Source organism: Paroedura picta, chromosome 8, assembly GCF_049243985.1.
Source record: "Paroedura picta isolate Pp20150507F chromosome 8, Ppicta_v3.0, whole genome shotgun sequence".
NCBI lineage: Eukaryota > Metazoa > Chordata > Lepidosauria > Squamata > Gekkonidae > Paroedura > Paroedura picta.
Genome location: NC_135376.1, coordinates 9,499,464 through 9,523,625, shown reverse-complemented (window position 1 = coordinate 9,523,625; position 24,162 = coordinate 9,499,464). Strand labels below are relative to the sequence as shown.

The 24,162-nt window shown below is 47.2% G+C and overlaps 1 protein-coding gene across 7 annotated transcripts in view; it reads right to left on the bottom strand.

The window, feature by feature from the left end:
- PEX5L (peroxisomal biogenesis factor 5 like) overlaps positions 1-24,162 on the bottom strand; it is a 169,604-nt gene that overhangs the window by 32,349 nt on the left and 113,093 nt on the right. For 5 of the 7 annotated variants that reach the window (XM_077348314.1, XM_077348310.1, XM_077348312.1 and 2 more), the window contains 4 exons: positions 12,934-13,045; positions 5,066-5,134; positions 2,685-2,894; positions 979-1,105 (listed from right to left, as the gene is read on the bottom strand). In XM_077348314.1, the coding sequence (XP_077204429.1) occupies positions 979-1,105; positions 2,685-2,894; positions 5,066-5,134; positions 12,934-13,045 (518 nt within the window). The remainder of the gene's footprint in view (positions 1-978; positions 1,106-2,684; positions 2,895-5,065; positions 5,135-12,933; positions 13,046-24,162) is intronic. The other 2 variants (XM_077348313.1, XM_077348316.1) reach the window with 1 other exon arrangement.

Here is a 24,162-nt window from a genome sequence, read left to right as displayed (position 1 = left end):
CACAAGTCCCCAGATGGCGGTAAAAAACAGTGGCGACCCTTTATTCCGGTGAATTGTTACAACTATCCAGTGACTCCACTTGATCTAAAACTCAGTTAAGCTCAGATTTACCGCGCCAGATGTGCAGCGCCCCATGTTGGTAACTCCAGGTCCCTGGCCGCAACCAAACGCCTGGTGGAAGAGCTCCATCTTACAGGCCCTGTGGAACCTTGATAGCGCCATCAGGGCCCTTAGCTCTTCTGGGAGCTCGTTCCACCAGGGTGGGGCCAGGACCAAAAAGGCCTTGGCCTTGGTAGAGGCCAGGCGAATATCCTGGGGGCCTGGGACCACCAGTAGATTCATACCCAAAAGGCTGGGTGACCACAGGAGGAGTTTGTCACAGGCCCCACCTCTGCACCCACCTCAGGACCCCACAGGTCACAGAACCAATCTTCAAGTGGCAGCACTGTCTATCTGGAAAATCTCCTTGCTTACCCGCCTCATCTTATTTCTAGCCAACTTGTGTGGTGAACATCCTCAGAGCAGAAGCCCAGTTACCTCACTGGCCTCTTCCGCTCTGACTGGCAGAATGCCTCAACTGTCAGCTGTCAATGAAGACGAAGAGCTGGTTTTTATGTACCCCTGCTTTTTACTACCTGAAGGAGTCTCAAAGCGGCTTACCGTCGCCTACTCTTCCTCTCCTCACGACAAGCACTTTGTGGAGTAGGTGGGGCTGAGAGAGCTCTGAGAGAACTGGGACTGGCCCAAGGTCACCCAGCTGGCTGCATGTGGAGGAGGAGTGGGGAATGACACCCGGTTTTCCAGATTAGAGGCTGCTGCTCTTAACCACTACACCACGTTGATCAACCTCCAAAGTAAACAACTGACAATCAGTTGACCAGTGAACGATAACTCAAAAGCTGCTAGCTGAGATAGACTGCTTCCCCTTGCCTGCCACCGGGGCCACCCCTGAATGAAGGACAACCAATGTGTTTTTACCAGACAAATTCTTTCGACGGAGCTCTAGAAGATGAAGGTTTTCTCTCAGGTGCTGGATAGCCTTTGCTGGCCCTGTCTCCATGAAACTTCACTTCATCCCATTTCTCTAGCTGAGCCTGAATATTAACTTGGGAAGAAAAGAGAAAATGAGATCTTTGCAATGGAACTGCAACTCAGAGATATTCCGCTTTGCCTCCAGATCCTAGAAAGGCTGGGAAAGACAGTGGGCTGGTCCCATGAGGCACTTTTCTCAGTGGAACAGTGGAATTCCCTGCTGCGATCTTCTTTCCCAAGGGTGTGGTGCCTGATTTGGATCTGGACCACAGTATGTGGTGCTTCAGCCTCCCCCTGCATCATTTCCCGGAACTCAACAGCTTTGGGGGTAGGGTGCTATCGACCCCACTGGGAGGCTTCAAATATACTGATCTGGTCAGGGAATTCAGACCCAGCCCAAAGAGTGTAATGTGTAGTTTGGCCCAAAGAATACAGCTTGAGTAGGTAGAAATCAAGTAGGCACAGGCATAGGCTGCGATGGCCTCAAAGCAGCATCCGTGCCATACCCCAAGATCCTAAAGGGCCAATCCAAAAAACATTTCACAAACATTGAGTTTTACTGGCCATAACCACAAGCCAGGTGGAAGAGCTCCATCCCCAGATACCAAATGTCATTCTTGAGGGATGGTGGAGAAGAGGAAGCATCCAGGTACCCTTCCCCCATGCCTGGGCCCAAATTTCTCTGCTTTTTCGAGCAGTTTCCACAGTATTTTATATATATCAGTATCTTAAATGGCTGTAAGCTGTGTTGGGAACTGATTTTTGGCTTCAAAGTAGGAGTAAAAATTCACATACCATGAAGTTTTTTTAAAAAGAGAGAGAGGAAAATGTTGGATCACCTGCAAGGCCTAACAAGTGGAAAAGAGCAAGAGGTGAAAGGAAAGTGGTGTGGAACGCATTGCCTGACAGTGTTATAACCCACCTTGAGTCCTGATGAGAACAATCAGAGCAAAATAAAAATAAAAAATAGCAAGAATCCAGAGCAAGAATGCTTTAGAATTTCTTACTCCTGCTGTTTTGATTTCAGTATTTCTTCGTGTTGGGCTACTTCTGACTACTGGAGTTCTGGACTACTTCGGACTTGCCAGCACTGAATTTCCCATGTAAAATGTACAAACTGATTGATCGTATTTATATATCAATAAACTGATACTCAAGAATTTCAGTGGGCAATTGGGTTGGTCTGCAGCAGAAGGGCTGGGTCTGAGTCCAGTTAGAGACCAATAAAATTTTCAGCATATAAGCTCTTGATGGTTAAAGCTCTGTTTGGGTGAGTGGAACTTAAACTCTCAAAAACTTCTACCCTGAAAATCTCGTTGGTCCCTAAGGTGCGAATGGACTCTAATCTACTCCTTTATATTACATTTTTACATGTATTATAGGGGGTGGGGCCCTTGCTAGCAGAGACACTTTCCCCAGTGTGAGATGCTCAAAGACTCCTTCCTCTGGAGGAAAGCCCCTCCACTAGTAGTAGAATAAATCTGCACCATCTGAGGTATAAATGACGAAAAGACAAATATTGTATGAACGGCATGCTAAAAACATAAAATATATGGATACAGACTCGCCTACAGAGCCAAGGAGAAAAAGCTGACAAAAATGTAAATGCGTACAATCAATTTGCTCAGCTCTAGATCAAAGACGGACGGTACCTAAATCCAACGAGGACTTCTCAGCAGCTCTGGCGGACTGGATTTTCTGCTCAGCATCCACGCTGATGAGGTCCAAATTGTCTGCCTTCTTTCGGTGGGCCAGAGCCTTCAAACCTTCCCCTCTGGAGGAATTCTCCGACTTCTTTGCTTTGTTTTGGTTTTTCGAGACAGGCTCAGTCAAGTCCAAGAGATCCAGCCCTGTGGACAAAACTGCCATCGGAGACTCAGCATCACAGGTCTGTTTTCACTTAAATTCAACACTGCTCTGTAACATTTTCAACCTTTTACAATGTACAACCGTTGAATCTGTGCTCTATTTTAACATAGATTCAACTCCCGAACTTTGTTAGTCTCCTTAAGTCCAGAAAAGCAATAAAGTTTTCGTGCAATGAACAGCCAAAACACCAACTTTAGAGGGTGCAAGTAAAGGCCTGTGAAATTCATGGGGAGAATGGCATCCTCCTGCCCACATGATCCCTCTGCCTGGGCCTGGTGCAGATCCCCGAATTCTACTGCTGCCACCACCAGACCCACAGAAGCTCCTGGACCCAGAGCAGTTATCTGATGGATGATACAGCAGATAGACTGCTCCCCCTCCCCATGCATTTTAAAAGATTTTTCTGCAGACCCAAGTATGCAAGAAATTCTGTTGTATGTCAGATTGGCCCCACTCTATGGATTTAGATATCCGCAGACTGTACTACAATTGACTGTTAGTCTTTAAAATAGCCCTCCAGAGACCAGACTAGAACATAGTGCAGCAGAGAAACATTTTTCTTCCACTTAAAAAAAAAAATTCTTCCTTTGTGTAAATAAAGAAAACTTCAAGGATAAAGGCTCCAGTGTAGTTAAAAGACATCTCCGGTATTATTTTTAAAAATCCTTCCTGAAAAGTCAGAGCCTGTATTACGATTTTAGTTATGACTTTCCTCCTGATCTGCTGGATTTCTACATGTAGAGAGAGCATGTGCAACCCCCCCTCCCCCCCATCATGTTTAATTTAAGCCATTTTGTGACTGTACTTCAAAGGAGCAGGAAAAATGAATGAATCTAGCAATGAACAAGTTGTTTTTTTTTTTTAAACAGCCTGTTACATTGTAAATGATCCTCCAGGGTTTATCAAGAACCATTTATTAGAACCCAAATGAAAACAGAAGCTATTGTTCACTTTTAATTCATTCTTCCATTTCTGCATATTGTTTCGGGATGTCAATTAATTAGGAATGCAGAGATAGATAATCAGCCAGCACTAATGCTAAAACGAGCGAGCCTTGAAGTTGGAGTTGACGTACGTTTTTAATCCGAATCGGAAGCTGTTAGGATCGCTCACACTGTAACGGGTGTTTTGTTCAGTAAACACGAACGCCAAGAAAATTCCAGATGCCATTCAGGCAAAGCTGAACTCTTTGCAGCCCTGTTCATTTCAGCGCATGGACTTGAAGTACGTATTTAACTTCCCCAACGAAAACCGTGACTTGGATCCTAGGACATTGTGACCTTCACCATTCTCTCTGGCCACTGCAGTACTCATTTCTTCTGCCACTCACACTCCTGGGCACATTTCGCATGTGTAGGATTCAGTGTACTTTCAGTGTACTTTTGCAGCTGGATTTTCCTGTGCAGACCAGTGTTTCTCAAACACCTCCAGGGGTAGTCAAACTGCGGCCCTCCAGATGGCCATGGACTACAATTCCCAGGAGCCCCCTGCCAGCATTCGCTGGCAGGGGGCTCCTGGGAATTGTAGTCCATGGACATCTGGAGGGCCGCAGTTTGACTACCCCTGGGCTAGAGGCAGAGAAAATGAGTGTGACAGCACCTGGAAAAGTTAGACCGACGGTGTCATAGAATCCAATTCAAAAGACCAACGGAACCTGAAAATGTTTCATTTTGGCTGGGTCTTTTCCTTTAGTTCAGGCAATTCATATGTTATTATCTATATTTGCGCCTAATACATCCCACGGTTCATCACTAATGTTCCCCCTCTCTTATTTGTCTGCTGCTAATGGCCAAATTGGCAAAGTGGGAATCCATGCACAGACCGCGAGACTGTGTGGTGATGTGTATTTTTTTTAAATCGCAACCCCAGAATTAGTTGCACACAACTACAGCGGGATGAGGGCCTCAAGTCACCGACCCTAAACATATTTCCTGGGACGCAAGATCCCCTTTACGCATTCAGATAAATATGTGGACTTGCTCATTTTTGTATAGGCTAGGAATTACATTGATTTTTAAAAAACGTAGCCAAAATAACCACAGGTCCGTGATTCTCCCTCAGATCTCCCTCCATCTGGGATGGGACATGTCGCCCTGATGGGTTTGGAAGGAGCTTATTATTATTATTATTATATGGCTATTATTGTTGTGTATTCTTTACCTACCACGGTTTCTGATGAAGTGTGGGAAAACTGCTTCCCTCTGTTCCCTGCCCTTAAGGTGGCACAGAGCTCCTTAAAAACCAGAGAGGGGAAGAAAGGAGATTGTGTGAATTGAGGAAAGGGTGGGGGCTTAAAGACGAGGGGCCGAACGGACTGACACTGACAGGAGAAGAGGACGGTTCGGACCAACACAGCCCACAGGGGAAGGAGAAACAGCAGAGTCGAAACATATAACTAACCCACCACGTCAGAGAGATCCACAGAGAGTTGAAACACGGGGCAGAACATGAAGATGAAAAGTGACGGGCGGCACAATCCGAGGCAGAGTCCCTGTAGTCTGAGCCCGCTGAAATAAATGGATTTAGAGGGATGCGACCCTGCATAGTAATGCACAGTTTAGACTCCCTAGATTCTGTGAAACCCATTTCCTAGTATATATAGGAACAATTTGGATTAATCTGTACAACTTCTTCCATTCTAAAAGGTAAAGGTAAAAGTATCCCCTGTGCAAGCACTGGGTCATGTCTGACCCTTGGGGTGACGCCCTCTAGCGTTTTCATGGCAGACTCAATACGGGGTGGTTTGCCAGTGCCTTCCCCAGTCATTACCATTTACCCCCCAGCAAGCTGGGTACTCATTTTACCGACCTCGGAAGGATGGAAGGCTGAGTCAACCTTGAGCCAGCTGCTGGGATCGAACTCCCAGCCTCATGGGCAGACAGCTTCAGACAGCATGTCGCTGCCTTACCACTCTGTGGTACAAGAGGTTCTTGTTATTTGAGGTACGTCAAATGAAACAAGGAGTCTTCTGCCTTACCACTCTGCGCCACAAGAGGCTCTTTTATTCCATTCCATTCTAGCCTCTGACAAATTGGCAAGTCAATCACCTTTATTGGGTCATTGTTTAAAATGAAATTTAAATGTATATTTTAAAATTTTTAAAGAATGCAGTTTAGTTTTATCTAGGTCAGTATATTTATTTATTTATTTATCTATCTATCTATCTATTTATCTATTTACTTACACATTTATAGTCTGCCTTTCTCACTTGGACTCAAGGCGGATAGAGGTTAAGGGCAGCAGCTTCTAAACTGGCAAGCCTGGCTTGATTCCCAGCTGCTCCACATTCAGCCAGCTGGGTGACCTTGGGCTTGTCACAGTCCTGTTAGAGCTGTTCTCACAGAGCAGTTCTTCCAGAGCTCTCTGAGCCCCACCTACCTCACAGCGTGCCTGTTATGGAGAGAGCAAGGGAAGGAGATTGTAAACTGCTTGGAGACTCCTTCGGGTAGTGAAAAATGGGGTATAAAAACCAGCTCTTTTCTTCGTTCTCTTCTTCATGATGCAGAGAGAATCAATACAATCAACCTGCAGAGCAAATCTCTTCTCTCTTCTCTTGGTCCATCAAGGTCAGTATTGTCTACTCAGATTGGAGGTGGCTTTCCAAGGTCCCAGGCAGAGGTCTTTCACATCACCTACCACCTGATCCATAACTAGAGAGGGCAGGGATGAAACCTGGAACCTTCTGCATGCACTGAGCCACGGTCCCTCCCCGTATGGGCTACTCCTCTGGAATTATAGTCTCCCTGGGCCTATTCTGCACACAATAGATAATGCACTTTCAACACACTTGAGAAGTAGATTTTACTGTTCCGCACAGGAAAATCCAGCTGCCAAAACACATTGAAACTGCATTATCCCATCTGTGCGGAATGAGCCCTAGTTTGCTTAAAGTGATTAACACCTAGGGTAGGTAAGAAATGACTGATCCATAATTTCCCAGGGGTCTCTGCAGTTGCCAGAGCACCTTGTTTTGCTAGCCTCACCTGGGCCCTGGGGCCCTTTGATTCCTCATGCTCCTTAGTTCCAAAACCATTTTGCTGTTCCGCTCTTGTCTCAAGTCTCCCGGTGGAAAAAGACACCTCCAAACGACAATTTTTGAAATGAAGATTCATTACCAAGAGCACAAGGGTATGTGTTTGAAGTGGGCTCAAAAAGACTGGTAACCACAGCTGAGTATTTCAGTGGCTTTTATCAAAAATGGAAGAGGCATATCGATCACAGGGGAAATTGTTGTTCTCAAGATGCCTAAAAACTTTAGAGAACTATTTTGTGCCATCATACGTTTCTTCGGGAAGAGCATTTATCAAAAGCGTGATTCTGAGCGGAATATGTTATTTGTCCGGCATGCCCAGATGGCTCTTGTGATGAGCCGGTTGCCTCTGTGTATTAAAAGTAAACATGGGAATCAAAGAAGGCACAATCCGAGCAGATGCAACCTCAAAGACTATAGAGAAATAAGAGAGCTTGGCCTGGTGGGCGGGAGGATATATATTTTCATGATCAGCTAATTGCAGCCATTTCGAGAAGACCACTGTTGATTCTCATTTCCATGTGGGAAATAATTACCCAACTGAGTGAGCCAGAATGTTGGAGATGCCTCAGAGACGGAAGTTTCTTCGCCGTAAGTTAGGATATAGGTACTCAACTGCCTTTTGTGTCACAGGAGAAACAGGCAATTATTGGTTCTGATACACCGCCAATAGCAAGATCACGACAAAGTTTGGATTCATCTTCGGTCATCCTTTGGGCTGATCCTGCGTTGAGCAAGGGGTTGGACTTGATGGCCTGTATGGCCCCTTCCAACTCTATGGGGCTTTACGCACCGGGATCTTTGTAGCAAATTGGTTGCTGAATGAAAAATCGCCATTTAAAATAGTGCAATTCGTCGTTATGCATACCTGCCTTTGTAGTGGAATCCAGTTGCGTTTTGTAGCGTTTCCCACAGGCTTCCGGTCTCGGCAGAAATCGCTAGAAAGGAAGCGCTATTGCCGAGCTCGTCCCGCCCCTGGCCGTCAAGCAGCCAATGGGCAGCCGTTAGCATGCTCCCAAACAGCCCCTTTCCCTTTAAGAAAGGTTTTTTAAAAAAAAACAGACCCATTGTAACTAATCTGTGTAGATTCGTTGCAACGGAGAGACCCATCCAGCTGCCTAATGTGTTTGAGCTGTCGTTTGATCGTTTGATCGTTGCCACGCTCCCTCCGAGTGAAAAAAAAAATCCCCCCCCCTCTCACGGGCCCGATTTTCGGCTGAATGAATGTGTAAAAATTAATGGGAAAATACATCAGCAAACGGGCTTTTCTGTGGTTTGTGCTTAGTGACTAAAGGGGAAGGACTGAAGCCAGGGAAGCCTCTAAACAGAAAGAGGCTCGCTGGTGCGTTTATCCCCGCTCGCTCGGAGAAAATAAAATGGCGATCGCTTCGCCGGAAGATCAGAGAGGAGAGCCAGGGGGAGGGACTTTGTAGAAACCGCAACAATGTTAACGCACAGGTCTTTTTCGCTAGTGTTGCAGATTGGTTGCAGGAGTGTATCGCTTTCCGGAGGGTGAATCCACTTTTGGGGATTTCCCTGAAAGCGCTACAAGGAAGTGCTTTTTGCAGATTGGTTTCAGGTGTGTGGCAGATTGTCGACGACATTGTGCAAAACAGCAAATCAGTAGCGTTTTCAATTGGCAACCATTGTGCTATTTTGAAGGCGTGCAAAAAGCCCCTATGATTCTGTGATCCATGCAATTCCACCTTAGGGATTGCGCTTGCAAGGGCCAACCACTGGAGGCTCTATTCCAGCTAGATATGTTATTTCTCACAATCCAAGAGGAGCCCATTCCCTGCAGATAACATTGCAGGGGGTCTCTCATGCTCTCATGCTCAGCAGGGAGATGCAACAGTTCCCTCCTTTCTCTGTCAGACACTCCCTGTTTCCAGGAGTCCCAAAGATCTGGCAGGATCGCAACGGTGACCTTCCTGTTCTGCTGAATAGCTTGCCGATGCCTTTCGTGGACTTGTCGAAATCCTCTTGTGCCAAGCCGGCTAAGCCGTGCCGCCCCAGATGTTCAAACACTTGAAAATTTAGCAATCAGAAATCTGTAGCGTCAGCAGAGCTGGTCTAGAAGCCGTGCTGGGATGTCACTCAAGAGAATTATGAGCAGCTTCATTTATCTAAATGAGACTGGTGCGGAGGGAGGAGTGAAGTCGCATCTCCTGTTTGGATACTGGAGTTTGCCCTTCCGGCGTTCCTTTTTTTATTGACACAGATCTTAAGCCCCCCGTGCTGGCCCTTGAGAGAGGTGACATACAGGTTGAGATGGTTTCCTGCAGCCTTCCTAGGCAAACTATTATCCAGGGTTTCTTTGCTCCCTGAATTTATGATGATATTGGCCTGCAAGTTAACCCTTTTAAAGTGATTAGCAAGGTCTTAAAGCCCACACTCATGGAAAGGAAGCACTGTAGTCATTTTTAAGGAGATTTGGATACATTGTGGCTCTGTTTACCTTGCATCAGACAGAGGTGGCCCTGAAACTCTGACTGTATGAAATCCCAGAACTGGGTCTGAGAGTCTTGAGAATGGTCAAGCATATGTTTTCTGGGAGTTCCTGGGTACAATTTAGATCAGGCTATGAGAATAGAATTTAGATTAGGCATTTCAGATTTGGATTCCATGACACACAGGGAAAGGGGGAGTAATTCTTTCTTCCTGCAGCTTTTTTGGTCATGAAATGGGCTTGTGAGACCACCGTTCATCTTTCTTGGGGGTTATCTTCATACCAATAATCTGCATATAAGTTTCCCCAGTGGGTCAAATAAAAGCTCCTTGGGGCCCTTTCAGTTTGGGAAAACAGCATGGCAAGGACTCTTCTCCTTACATGCAATTCTCCCCACCCAAAACACCTGGGAATCGAAGTACACATCTGCTGGACAGTCCCCAGGGTGGACACGTGCAAGTCCTGGAAGCAAAGATGAATCCATTTGCTGTTGAGGAAACCCTCACCCTTGAGTTGCAACTGTTTGTGACTCCCTGATGAGAATATCTGTGTGATACGTGCATTGGTCACGTTCATGCTTCCTGCATTTTACAGAGGTACACTTAAATAGCTGAAGTGTATATGTACAATGCCCAGATCTGGCTAGACCAGCCTAGCTTGACCTCATCTGATCTTGGAAGCTTAGCAGGGTCAGCCTTGGCTAGTGGTTGGATGGGAGACCACCAAGGAATACCAGGGTCATGACACGGAGGCAGGCAATGGCAAACCACCTCCAAATGTCTCTTGACTTGAAAACCCTATGGTAGGGGTGGCCAAACTGTGGCTCTCCAGGTGTCCAAAGACTACAATTCCCATGAGCCCCTGCCAGCAGTATCCAGGGTCTCATGGGAACTGTAGTCCATGGACATCTGGAGAGCCCCAGTTTAGCCACCCCTGCCCTATGGGGGTCAACTGTAACTTGACGGCATTTTCCACCACCACTAGATGTACACACAGACTTGAACTTTGGCTACCCTGTATGCCTCTGTTAAAAACCCTCATAGGCCTTATCCTGCACATGCTTTCTTCAGAACACATGAAGCTGCCTTAAAATGAATCTGACCCTCAGTCCATCAAGGTCAATACCGGTGTAGTGGTTAGGAGTGCAGACTTCTAATCTGGCAAGCCGAGTTCGATTCTGCGCTCCCAAACATGCAGCCAGCTGGGTGACCTTGGGCTCGCCACGGCACTGATAAAACTGTTCTGACCGAGCAGGAATATCAGGGCTCTCTCAGCCTCACCCACCCCACAGGGTGTCTGTTGTGGGGAGAGGAAAGGGAAGGCAAACGTAAGCCACTTTGAGACTCTTTCGGGTAGAGAAAAGCGGCATATAAAAACCAACCCTTCTTCTTCTTTAGTAATATCAGGGCTCTCTCAGCCTCTCCTACCTCGAAGGGTGCCTGTTGTGGGGACAGGAAAGGGTAGGTGATTGTAAGCCGCTTTGAGACTCCTTCAGGTAGAGACAAGTGGCATATAAGAACTAACTCTTCTTCTTTAGTAATCCCAGGGCTCTCTCAGCCTACCTCCCTCACAGAGTTTCGGTTGTGGGGAGAGGAAAGGGAAGTCGACTGTAAGCCACTTTGAGACTCCTTCGGGTAGAGAAAAGCGGCATATAAGAACCAACTCTTCTTCTTCCTCTTCTTCTTCTTCTTCTACTCAGACTGGCTGCAGCTCTCCAAGGCCGCAGGTGAAGATCTTTCACATCACCTCCCAGCTAATCCTTTTCAACTGGAATTGCCAAAGACTGAATCTGGGACTTTCTGCATGCCAAGGAGATGCTCTTCCAGAAGGCCACAACCCTTTCCCCAGGGAAGTCCCGCTACAATCAGAGAGGAAAGCAGCCTTAAGCATTTTCTTTCCTAACCCTCTACAACTTACCCTGTTTACAGCCCTCCTCCTGCGATGACTGTGCAGTTCCCTAATTTCATTTTAATTTCATGTGCTTTTTATAAGAAAGAAATAAAAACGCTCTCCAGTATGCATGCCGACAGATGTGCACTGATCATGCATTATTTATTTTTCTGGGAGAAGACCAGATCTTCAAAAAGAAAGTTAAAGGAAGCGTTAGGAGAGACATCTCTGTCCTTCTGAAGGGACTGCAAAAGGACGGGCGCTTTTGGAAAGAAGAAAGCAGTGTGGGAAAGACGAGCAAAGACTGGGGGTGGGCTGACACACGTGTAGCCGCTCCAGTTCAGATACTGCTGCAAGTGGGAACTCTTCCTGCCACTAGAACCAGTAGTTGGGAATATGCATTAGTTTTGCAGGAAAGTGAAGACGGAAATAGGCATCCATTTCTTCCCATCTGATTCAGAGCCTCACTGGATTGTGACGGTCCAGATTTGCCCCAGATGGTCCAAGATATTTCCAAGACTTGAGGAGGAGCTGTTTGTTTTATACTCCACTCTTCACTGACCAAAAGAATCTCAAAGCGGCTTGCAAACACTTTCCATTCCTCTCCCCACAACTCCTACAACTGTAATAGTAAAAAACTGACACTGGGCCATTTCTCCAACTGAGAAGTCAGTTACTCCACACTGGGAAAATAGCTGAAATGGTAAGAAGAAAAAGAGTCGGTTTTTATACTCCGCTTTTCACTACCCAAAGGAATCTCAAAGCGGCTTATAATGCCTTCCCTTCCTCTCCTCACGACAGACACCCTGTGAGGGAGGTGGGGCTGAGAGAGTGCTAACAGAACTGCTCTGTGAGAACGCCATTGGCTACCAGGGGTAGTCAACCTGTGGTCCTCCAGATGTTAATGGACTACAATTCCCATGAGCCCCTGCCAGCGTTTGCTGGAGGACCACAGGTTGACTACCCCTGGGCTTGACTTCAGTTGGGATATTGTATCCAGTTCTGAGTGCTGCAGTTCAAGAAGGGTATTGACAACTTGGAATGTATTTCAGAGAAGGGGGACTAGGATGGTGGAGGGGTTGGAATCCATGCCTTACGAGGAGAGGCTGAGAGAGTCAGGTATGTGTAGCTTGGAGAAGAGGAGGTTCAGGGATGATTGGATAGCTGTACTTAATTCCATAAAAGGCAGGCATGCTGAAGAGGGGGCCATCTTGTCTTAGACACCAGGACTAGGAGCAGTGGGTTCAAATTACGGAAAAGGAGGTTCCACTTAAATATTACAGAGTGTTTTCTGATGGCTGTTCGTTGATGGAATATGCTGCCTCGGAAAGTGATGGAATCTTCTTCATGGAAAGTCTTTAGGACATTATACAAGCATCTGTCAGGACTGTGTGATTTTAAAGTCCCTGATAACGTGGGAGGCTGGACTGGGTGGCCTTCTGTGGTTTTGCTATCTTATTTTGGGTTTCACATGAAAGTGTTTTGAACTATTATAGTAAGCCGCTTTGAACCACGAGGAAAGCTGGGATATATACGTTTTAATAAACAAAACAAAAAAACAACCAAGTAAATAGGATTTGGGAGGGGGTAGGAGGAAGGTGAGGGTGAATATGTGACAACACAGAAAGAATTTGGACGACAGAATCAGGAGGGCTTCTGCTACCTGCTGTGTTCGACGTCACGGGTCTTGCGATCGCTTCCGATTTGGTTTCGCAGAGAAAGTCGTCGATGGAAGGGCTCAGGAGGGGTCTGCTTTCTTGCTGCTCATTCACCAGCTAGGGGTGGGGGGCGGGGAGAAAAGAGAAGGGGGTCAAACTCCTGAAACAGGCACGGAGCGTGGTTAAAAGCACATAACAAAATGGATATAGCGATCGGGTGGAAGGCGGGCAGTCGAAAGCGGAAGCAGTACAGACAAGCTAACATTTTTGCACATGGAACTATCTTTCCCCTCCTTCTTCTAATGCTACAATAGCTATGTGCAGGTTTCCGAAGATAAATTAAACATGATTTGGAAGCGTCTTAAACTGCGCTTGGCTTAACAGTTCCGTAGCCAGTAGGGACGTTTGCCTTTTTGACCTAACCGTTATTGTGTGCCCGCTGAGTCGTCAAGTCTGCAGTGAAACATGCCCTGGGGTCTAGGTGGAAAAGCACAGAGCGATTCAGCTCTGACTCCAAAAGCGAGAGACATGATCAGAAATGGGACGCCTCCCTGCCCCTTTCCCCTCTGCCAGTGGTACGAAGCTGCCTAAATCAGAGCAGCCCAATGTGGACTGGGGGAAGTCCAACTTAGGGACACTGATACACCATTGCAGGTGATGAGTAGGGCCAGATCTGAATCCAGGTCTTGTAGGACCCCCTTGGCAAACAGTGCCCATCTGCCTATCACCGAGTGCCCCCTTGTGGCATCCTCATTCCGCCTTCACCTGCATGCCCCTACCTGCCTGGGCATCTTTTTCCTGCTCCCAAGCCCATGCTCAGTTCCCTTCCCCAATCAGCACTGGCCAGTGTATGCAGTTTAGCACTTCTGCACCATTCACAATGATGCTAAACAACTGGAAACCTGGGTGGTGAAACAATTAAAGCCAAAAAGGGGGGAAGAGTATGCAGACAAGAAGTAGGGGAGGTTGCCTAGGTAGGAAGACAGAGGAAGTGGGCTCCAGTAGAAGCCATGGGCCCTGCCAGCCACCTCACTTCAGGGTATGCCAACTCAAGGGTAGGGTAAAACCTGACCAAGGGCTGGAGGAAGACCAGACAGCCAACTGGTTCTTCCCAAACAGGACAGTCTTAGCCGTATAATCTGTTCAGGCTTTCATGGGGTTGACCTTTGGGTGGATTCCCCCCAAAGGGAAAGGAAGAAGTTGGAGAAAGATGCCATCTTTGGTCAGTGGGACGGGATCATCCCACCATTATGTGCACAGTGTAATGGCCCCTCCCAACTCATGCTCAGCTAGGTTCTTGGAGCAAACCACGCAAAGAATGGCTGTTCACTGATTGGTTCAAGGATTGCCTTCCTCTGGGCATAGAGCAGAGGTCAATGCAGAATTTGGGGGGGATAGCTAAACTAGGTGACCCTTGGGGATCCCTTCCAGCTCTGCGTATCTGTAGTCTCCAGGAATTCAACTGTCACCCATCTCCTGGGTTGGGGCCTAGTCAGTTGCAGGGCAGACCCAGGAGTTGATGGGTGCCATAAAATTGCAGCTGACTTATGGTGACCCTGTAGGGCAGGGGTGGCCAAACTCTGACTCTCCAGACATCCATAGACTACAATTCCCATGAGCCCCTGCCAGCTGGGAACTGGACATCTGGAGAGCCAGAATTTGGCTACCCCTGCCGTAGGGTTTCCGAGGTAAGAGGTGTTCAGGGGTGGTTTGCCACAGCTTCCCTCTGTGTAGCAATCCTGGCTATCATTCATACTAAAAATCTCCTCCTTTCTCTCCACTGTTCTCCTAGAAGAATCATAAACAGAAGATGGACAACAGATTTTTCAGAGCGGTGAAACATATGACCGCATCAGAGGGATCACTGCCTGTCATGTGAACCTGTGGCATTCAAGTGTGGCATCGAGTCCAACCAGTTTTGAAATTACTACAAGCTAAATTGCCTCACCAGAGAGGGGCATGAGTGTGCACTGCACTGGTTTTCATAGATAGTGAGTAGGGGGTAGAGCTTGAGAGTTAGGCCTGGGTTCAAAGCCATGATGCTCACAATGACGAACACAGCTTTGACTCACCAAAGCTTATATATACCCTGGAATTCTCCTGGACCTTGGCCTTGAAGGTGCTACTCGATGCCAACTGTTCTCTTTCGCTGCAGGCTTCAGCACGATTCGGCCACCTTGGCGATCACCAAAGCCTGAGCTGGCCAGCGCTGCGACTTGGAGAGGAGGGGTGGAGGTGGTGGTGGCACACCAACCAGCGGTGCCTCTGCTCCTCCTCTCCACACCACGGCATTGGCCTCCTACACATCACTTAGGGCTTCGGTGATTGCCGAGGTGGCCACACCATGCCGAAGCACACAACCCTACAGAGGCTGACATAGCTGTCCACCTGAAATGGTGTTTACTTTATAGCCTTGGGCCAGTCAGTCTCTTTCATGCTTATCTACCTCTCAGTGTTGCCCTGAGGAGAAAATGGAAGAAGAAGAAGAAGAAGAAGAAGAAGAAGAAGAAGAAGAAGAAGAAGAAGAAGAAGAAGAAGAAGAAGAAGAAGAAGAGTTGGTTCTTTTATGCTGCTTTTCCCTACCTGAAGGAGGCTCAAAGTGGCTTACAGTCGCCTTCCCTTTCCTCTCCCTACAACAGACACCCTGTGGGGTGGGTGAGGCTGAGAGAGCCCTGATATCACTGCTCGGTCAGAACAGTTTTATCAGTGCCGTGGTGAGCCCAAGGTCACCCAGCTGGCTACATGTGGGGGAGCGCAGAATCGAACCTGGCATGCCAGATTAGAAGTCCACACTCCTAACCACTACACCAAAAAGAAAGAGAGGAGAACCAACGTGAGCTGGCTAGATCTCTTTGGAGGATGGGCAGGATGAATATGTAAGATAACTTGGGGGAGAGGAGGCAGGACCTTTAGTTGGTGTCCAGCCCTGCTTTCTCTCCACACTATCCTGAGGGAACAGCATTTACATTGCTGGGGAATTCATAGTAGTAAATCTGTGACTTGTGATATATTGAAAAAGTGTCACATAGGGCTGGGAAATATTCTATCCTTTTAAAAATGCTGTTTGTTGTGCCCTGAGCCCTATGGAGGACTTTAGCTTGAGGCGCAAGACAGGATCGTAATCCGGCACTGGAATCAGTCAGTGTGCAGCTAGATCCTGACTGCCGGATCCAATCAGTTTAAACTGAAACTGATCAATAGCACGCACTGGCAGGAAGATCTATTGTGCTGTATTGTATGTAAGTCAGGGTTATTGGAGAGGTTCTGTAGTTCAGTTTTAGTTCTCTGTATCATCCTGCTGGGGGTCACAATAAAGAACTGCAACAAACTCTCTATCCTAGACCGTTTCTGCACTGGGAACTTGGCTGCCCTGGCTCCCTTGTGGGAACATAAATCTGGGGTGTATGGGGTGTACCAGGCCAAATGCTCCCCCATGCGGGAGCAGGAAGAGGCGGGGTAACTTGCCCCAGGTCAAGCGCCAGCCTGCAGCCCAATGTGTAGCCTCCGGTGCAGAAATGGTCCTGGTCTCTGCACCCACGGATCTAGCACTGATTATGTAGTCTTTTGCTTCTTGGGTGACAGAATCTTTTCTGCCCGTAAAACCGGTCTGTTTTCCCCAATTGTAATAGGGCCAAGGTCTGGAATTGCATTTATGCATAAGGATAACCAATGTAGCTGTAGAATTCGCATCGCCAGAAAAGAAAGCTGCCTGCTGATGTAATTTTTAAAAATGCAGCTTAAAACCTTCTGAGTAACTAAGGCCAGGAGAGAAAAACATATCTATAAAAGCTTTTTTTGTGTTGTAAAATGTTTGAAGACAGCTTTGAAAATGTTTTACGCGACAGATTCGGCGGTGGGTGGGGAAGGAACAACCAATCTGATTTCAAGCTGCACTCCAAGAGGGGAAAATATTAGTTTCTGGATAGTAATCAGCAAGCCAGAGATGAGCCATTCTGCTTAAATAGCCTGTGGTCTAGCTTATTTGCTCTGATTGCCAAGTTAGATCTGTATCGCACCTGAAAGCAATCCTGACCATTAGGTGACATTCATCCTTAACTTGCTTTGAAATGTTTCTCTTTTTGTTCCATGATCTTCTGTGCATTAGTTCTCTTCCTGATTGCACAGAAGGTAATGGAGTCAGCCCCATCCGCTGAAGTTCTGTTCGAGCACCACTGACATTAAAGGGAGATATACAACGCGCACCACAATGCTAAGAATTGACAGCATTTCAATGGGTTTTCTGTAGGAGAAACTTCTGGTGCACGATGCAAGGGCTCAGACAGAAGGAGATAATGACCACATGTCTATCTTTCCAGAGAATGAAAAGTATGGGCTTTTGTATCCTCAATTTGTATCCTCAATTTTCCTTGACGCCTTGAGGAAGAGGAGGAGGAGGAAGAAGAGTTGGGGTTTTTTTTACTGTCCAAAGGAAACTCAAAGTAGCTTACAATCACCTTCCCTTCCTCTCCCCACAACAGTTATCCTGTGAGCTAGGTAGGGCTGAGAAAGCTCTGAGAGAAAATCTTCTGTGAGAACAGCTTTATCAGTGCTGTGACTGGTCCAAGGTCATCCCAGCTGGCTGCATGTGGAAGAGTGGGGAATCAAACCCAGCTTGCCAGGTTAGAAGCTGTTGCTCTTATCCAGCAGGGGTAGTCAACCTGTGGTCCTCCAGATGTTCATGGATTACAATTCCCACGAGCCCCTGCCAGCAAACGCAGGCAGGGGCTCATGGGAATTGTAGTCCATGAACATCTGGAGGACCACAGGTTGACTACCCCTGCACTATACCACACTGGCTCTTGGGGGAGAAGGTTTTCTAGTTTCACTAAGTTTTGCTATTTGAAATGGGCTCCCTCCTTCTCTGACATTAGCATTTTAAAGATAGAAAGAGAGCCCTGCCCTTTAAAATGATGCTTCTCTCCTTTAAAATGCTAATAGGAGCGTGCAGGGGAGGGAGTCGGTTATGGTGATGCTGGTAATGCCGTCCTAAGCAAAATCACCTATTCTGGATCCTTTGAAGTCAATTGTTTTGGAAGGGAGTGAATTGCACTATGAGTGTTCTCTCTCTCTCTCTCCTGCATAGCCCCAAGTCAAATCGAGGCTGCACAGACTGCAGACTGCACTTTATGGATAGAGGAAATATTATCAAAGACAATCCACGGTTAGATTTTGAACAAAGCAAGTTTCTAGTTCTCATGCTTGCTGAGAAAGAACTGTGAGCAGTTTCTGCTAAATGCTTAGAAACTAGGGGGCACTTGTGTGGGCTTTTGCCACTGCCAGGTGATCAGAAGAAGAGTTGGTTTGTATACACTGTTGTTCACTACACTCGCCTTCCCTTCCTCTCCCCGCTAAAGACATCCTGTGAGGGAGGTGTGGCTGAGAGAGCTCTGAGAGAACTGGGACTGGCCCAAGGTTCCTGAGCTGGCTACATGTAGAGGAGTGGGGAACCCAGCCCAGTTCTCCAGATTAGAGTCTTTTGCTCTTAACCACGACACCAAACTGGCTCTCCAGATGTTCTTAGTGCAGGCCCCAGTGCCTTCCCTCCCATATATAGAATCATAGAATCATAGAGTTGGAAGGGGCCATACAGGCCATCTAGTCCAACCCCCTGCTCAATGCAGGATCAGCCCTAAGCATCCTAAAGCATCCAAGAAAAGTGTGTATCCAACCTTTGCTTGAAGTCTGCCTGTGAGGGGGAGTTCACCACCTCCTTAGTTAACAGTCCTGCTCCTACACATATAATTCTGTGTACTTCACACATCCCAGTACTCCTTTTCCATCTGTAGCAAAAACACTATACAAATATTGTATATTAAGGTAAAGGTAAAGGTATCTCCTGTGCAAGCACCGAGTCATGTCTGACCCTTGGGGTGACGCCCTCTAGCGTTTTCATGGCAGACTCAATACGGGGTGGTTTGCCAGGGCCTTCCCCAGCCATTACCGTTCCCCCCCCCCCCAGCAAGCTGGGTACTCATTTTACCCACCTCGGAAGGATGGAAGGCTGAGTCAACCTTGAGCCGGCTGCTGGGATCGAACTCCCAGCCTCATGGGCAAAGCTTTCAGATGGCTGCCTTACCACTCTGCGCCACAAGAGGCTCTGATTGTATATTAACGATGTCCAATTCAACCCAATTGCAGAAGCTGCCAGTTTTGAGTGTACATCCCCTAATGCAGCCTCTAGGTATATAGCTTCTGATAGGGAGCTGGATTGGTAGGAGTCCAGAGGAGGGCGACAAAGCTGGTGAGGGGTTTGGAGACCAAGACCTATGAAGAAAGGTTAGGGGAGCTTGGTCTGTTTAGCCTGGAGAGGAGACGACTGAGAGGGGATCTGATAACTATCTTCAAGTATTTAAAAGGGTGCCATATGGAGGATGGAGCAGAGTTGTTCTCTCTTGCCCCAGAGGGATGGACCAAAAGCAATGGGATGAAATTAATTAAAAAGAAATTCCATCTAAACATCCAGAAAAAGTTTCTGACAGTTAGAGCAGTTTCTCAGTGGAACATGCTTTCTCGGGAGGTGTTGGGTTCTCCATATTTAAACAGAGACTGTATAGCCATCTGATGGAGAGGCTGATTCTGTGAAGATTCAAGGGTGTGGCAGGTGACAGTGGATGAGCGATAGGGTTGTGAGTGTCCTGCATAGTGCAGGGGGTTGGACAATGACCCAGGAGATCCAACTCTATGATTCTATGATTCTAAGGGCAGCAGAGCACTAAAATTACTATTCCAGACCTATGACTTTGGGGCAGATTTACTGTGAGAGGGCTCCAGGAATGGCAGCATGTTGCAACTGACTCACGGTGCACTCAATATGGTGGGGTTTTCAAGATATACTCACAATAACTACAAAATCAGACCTTCTGGTTTGTCAAGAACTAGCCAGAGTCTAATGGGGAGGGGTCGATGTCCAGAGTACAAACCCAGGCAAACTGGAGGTGACTGGGCCATGGGCTTTCCCTGGAAAAGTTTGCAGTCTCTCTTGCATTTGTTTCCTGGGAAAAGAAAATCCGGCCAAGAGATCTTGGATGAGTCATCATGCTTTGCCCTATGGCAGGCTTTCTCAACCACGTTTTTTTTTCAAAACCAGGGGTTTCTTGACGGCTCTGGAAGGGTTTCCTGAATGGGTAGGAGTCAACTAATGTTAAATATATTTTAATTGGTTAAACATTTACTTGGTGATAAGATCATATATGGTTATGTTGACCTTCCTCCCAAGATGGCCAACGATGGGCCTGGAGGGGGTGGGAAGGGGAGGGGACCTGGGTGGGCATGTACACAGCTATGCTTCCCAACCATATTCTACACGGTCACACCATTTCGAAGCCTGACAAATCATTTACATCCAAAATTGCCAGGTCTCCCATGGTCACTGGCAGGGGGTGGGGGAAAGTGGGTTGGGGAACATCTGGAAATTTGAAAATGCAGCCTGGGGAGGACAGTGAGGCAGAATTTCAAAGAGTCCACCCTCCAAAGTAGCCATTTTCTTCAGGGGAACTAATCTCCATAGTCTGGAGATGAGCTGTAAATCTGGGGGAATCCCCAGCTTTCCACCTGAAGGCTGGCATCCCTATTTACACCCATATATAGAATGAATTAAGCTAGAATGTCATCTTGCAGGCCTTTCTTTGCAACTGTGAAGAAACATCTGGGGTGACGGGTATCCATAACCTTCTTTTGTCAAAGATTCAAGGAATGTTCAGCCTGATGGGCAATTTGCATTTGCAAGTCTTGATTAACGAGCGCCTCAGCAAAAGATAGGCTCACAACCCAATTGCAGGACCAAATCCTTGGAGCCTAATAACACAAACACAGCAGGATTGTGGGATGCGGCTTTCACCTGGAGGATCTCAAATTTGGCAAACAGAAAAAAACAACCACCACCATGGAGCAATGCCAGATCTGGGGTCCCCATTTTTTTTTAAACTTTTGGGTACCCTGGAATTCTGATACCCTGTTGTGGCAGGCACAAAATGGCTGCCGCAGGAAACAGAGCTAGCCACAAAATGGCTACTGCAAAGGCAGAACCAGCCACAAAATGGCTGCCGCAGAAGTCAGTGCCAGCCACAAAATGGCTGCCGGAGTTTCCAGTCACACCTTGCTGGTTGCTTACTTTCCAGGGCCAAATTAAATGTTATGTGTATATCACCACACATATATCTTCTGATTTGGGGAGTGTGTGAAAGACAGAGGAGAGAGATTAAAGTCATTCCCTGCCTGCGGTTTCCCATGCCAAATCAACTCTAACTAGCTGCTTCTCCCTCTCTCTGGAGGTTTCAAATGTTTGCTTGCCCCCTCATGGAAAATATGGGGATTTGGAATAGGGAAATAATCCCCCAGGAATATCATGTGTTCAACATGGGGGGGGGGGCGCAAGAGGGAGAAAGGAATCAGCAATGAGCGGAAGCAATCACTAGAAGTGGAAAGCATGCTCCATATCCAAGTCCATTTCTTCCACATAGAAATAAACTTTCACCAGGGCCTAAACTAGAGATCGATGCCATTGTTAAATACAGAAAAGCCTTGCATTTCTGTTTATTGATTTCCTTTTTGGAGAGGAGATACTGCACAAGGATGACGTAAAAAAAAATAATTATGATCCTTTCACTGATTCCTGGTAATTTATGACAAAAGCAGTTCCTTAACTGAACAATCTGTTTGATTTACACAGAGGGAAGTTAGTTTAACGTTCAGGCTGGCAGCCAATTTCGGAGGCCTGTTTCATCAAGGCAATTAAAACAGAGCATTCTCGTGGGGGCACTCCGGCAAGAAATCAGACGCATCCTGCTCAAAACAAATATGAGAGTTAACAATACTTAACTCGCTAATTATTTCCGTTCATCTGATAATTGTCATGGCTTAATACTTCTCGCGGTCTCGTGAAAGCTCGCTGCTGGGGGCTTGGAGATGATATTTCTTTGAGGCGCTTGTTTAAAACGACTGAATTACTGTCCAGCTGCCCAATGTACACGGTGAGGATTTAAAGGGGGAACCGTTTCTGGCAGCGCATTCATCTTCTCTGTCAACTCACGCTGGAGCTCGCTGAATTGCAAGGCCGGGTAGAGCTCCTGCTGCTAGTTAGTCAGCCTACGCTCAATTTGACCTTCTTGGTTTAGCTCAATGGAAGCTTAGTCCTTGGCAAAATAGGCAGCAGGCAGCAGAGCTAGGAAAACGCTGCTGCCTGTCAGAGCAGACAATACTAGACTTGCTGGATCAACAATCTGGCGGTATTAGATAGCCACATCTGTGTGCAAATCCTGCAGTCTCTTGCAGATTTTGTCCCAGGCTGAATCTAATAGGTAGGGGTGTGCCTAGGCAACTGAACCGGGATCTTGTAGAGCAGGGGTAGTCAACCTGTGGTCCTCCAGATGTCCATGGACTACAACCCCCATGAGCCCCTGCCAGCGTTTGCTGGCAGGGGCTCATGGGAATTGTAGTCCATGGACATCTGGAGGACCACAGGTTGACTACCCCTGTTGCAGAGGTTGGAAAGTGGGGAAGAAAGAGCATCCCGTCCCTTTCCCTGAAATAATCAAATCCATTGAGAATATTTCACATTCGTGAATTCAGCAGCCAGTTTTAGAAAAAATGAGTACCCAGGGAGGCTGACATAATTAAACTTTGTAGAGCAGAGATGCCTCCCCCCCTCCCCGCCCCGATGACTGACAGCAGAATGCCAAAATGATTCTATTGGGTGGGAGATGAAGGGAGGCAGCAAGAAAAGTACCACCTGATAGATTGTGTATGTGATGGCCTTTCCGTACAGGCATCCTTGTCACAGGTATGCTGTATGCCAGGGGTGACCAAACTGTGGCTCTCCAGATGTCCATGGACTACAGTTACCATGAGCCCCTTCCAGCGTGCTGGCAGGGGCTCATGGTAACTGTAGTCCATGGACATCTAGAGAGCCACAGTTTGGCCACCCCTGCTACATGCATTAAGGATCAATCCAATTTAAAGCCCTCTTTGCTGAAGAGCTCCTTGTGTACTTTACTGGTGCTTTCAGAGGCCTCTTAACACGCCCGGAAAGATCCCAGGGGGCCACTATCCAGGAGGCTGCTGGTATGCCAAGTCATGCAATAGCACTGCTGGTTGAGTCTGAGCCAAGGAGCCTCTTCCACAGTACCAGAGTCCCAAGGGAGGCTCAGCTCGGCTCAATGTAGCCTCCCAATCTGCCCCAGAGCATCCTTGGTTATCAGAAGAGCCCCGATCCAAGGAAATCCTTGCTAAATCAAAACCTGGCACTTGGTAGGCCTTCTCTGTCTCCAAAGCAAGACTCCTTACTTGGCTATTGAAAAACACCTCCTTATCCTGATGTGATCTGGCTTGGGGAATTAATTCAGCAGCTTGTCTGCAAATGGCAGGTGTTTGTTTGAGATTCTGTTATGCGCCTCCTCTGTTCAGGCTTCATCCAACCTCATCATTCTTGGGCAAAAACAAAGGCACTGGAGCAGGAGTCTGAATGACGTTTCTCCAAGCGCTATGCTTGTAAGCCTCAGTTCACGCGGCAGCTCTCTGGCCCTCTATCTGTTTCCTGTGGTCAGACGCCCCCATTGAAACGGCCGACCCATGAGCCAAATGACAGCCATACAATGAGCCAGATTACAGTGTGCATGCATTATCAGTGTGATATGGGAGTGCAACCACAGGACAGCCTGTCGTTTGGTCGTTGTGTGCCACGGCACAAAGGGAGTGCATAAATGGTGCCCCAAGCCTCTTCATTATTTACTCCGGACAAATGTTCTCAACCAAAAGGCCCACTCAACACACAGGCTAGAGGACAAAGGCGTTGAAAAACAGCAGCAGACATTTATGCAACACATATACAAGTGAGAGAGGAGGCCAGAGACTGCAAAACAAGACGCACAGTCAATGCAAGAGACGGTGATTGAAGATACTCACTCATCCAACTTGATTTTTGGCCTCCTGCAGGGTAACAGGGACGCTGCTCAACTCGTTCACAGCGAGGGAAAAGAAATGGCCACAGGCTAACGTACAAAAAACGTTTGGCTTTCGGAAAGCTGGACCACAAACAGTTGACTGGTGAACGTTACAGGACAACCAATACGAATGGGAGCACGAAGCACATTATGAATCAGGTGTCTCGACATGTACGATTCATAAATAGGGTTTATGTACAATCTAAAATAGGATGCATCCAAGAACGCATCCTATTGCGTCACCCAATCACGGCATCTTCCCTAGGTCAAAATTTCATGTACAAAGGCCACGCCCCG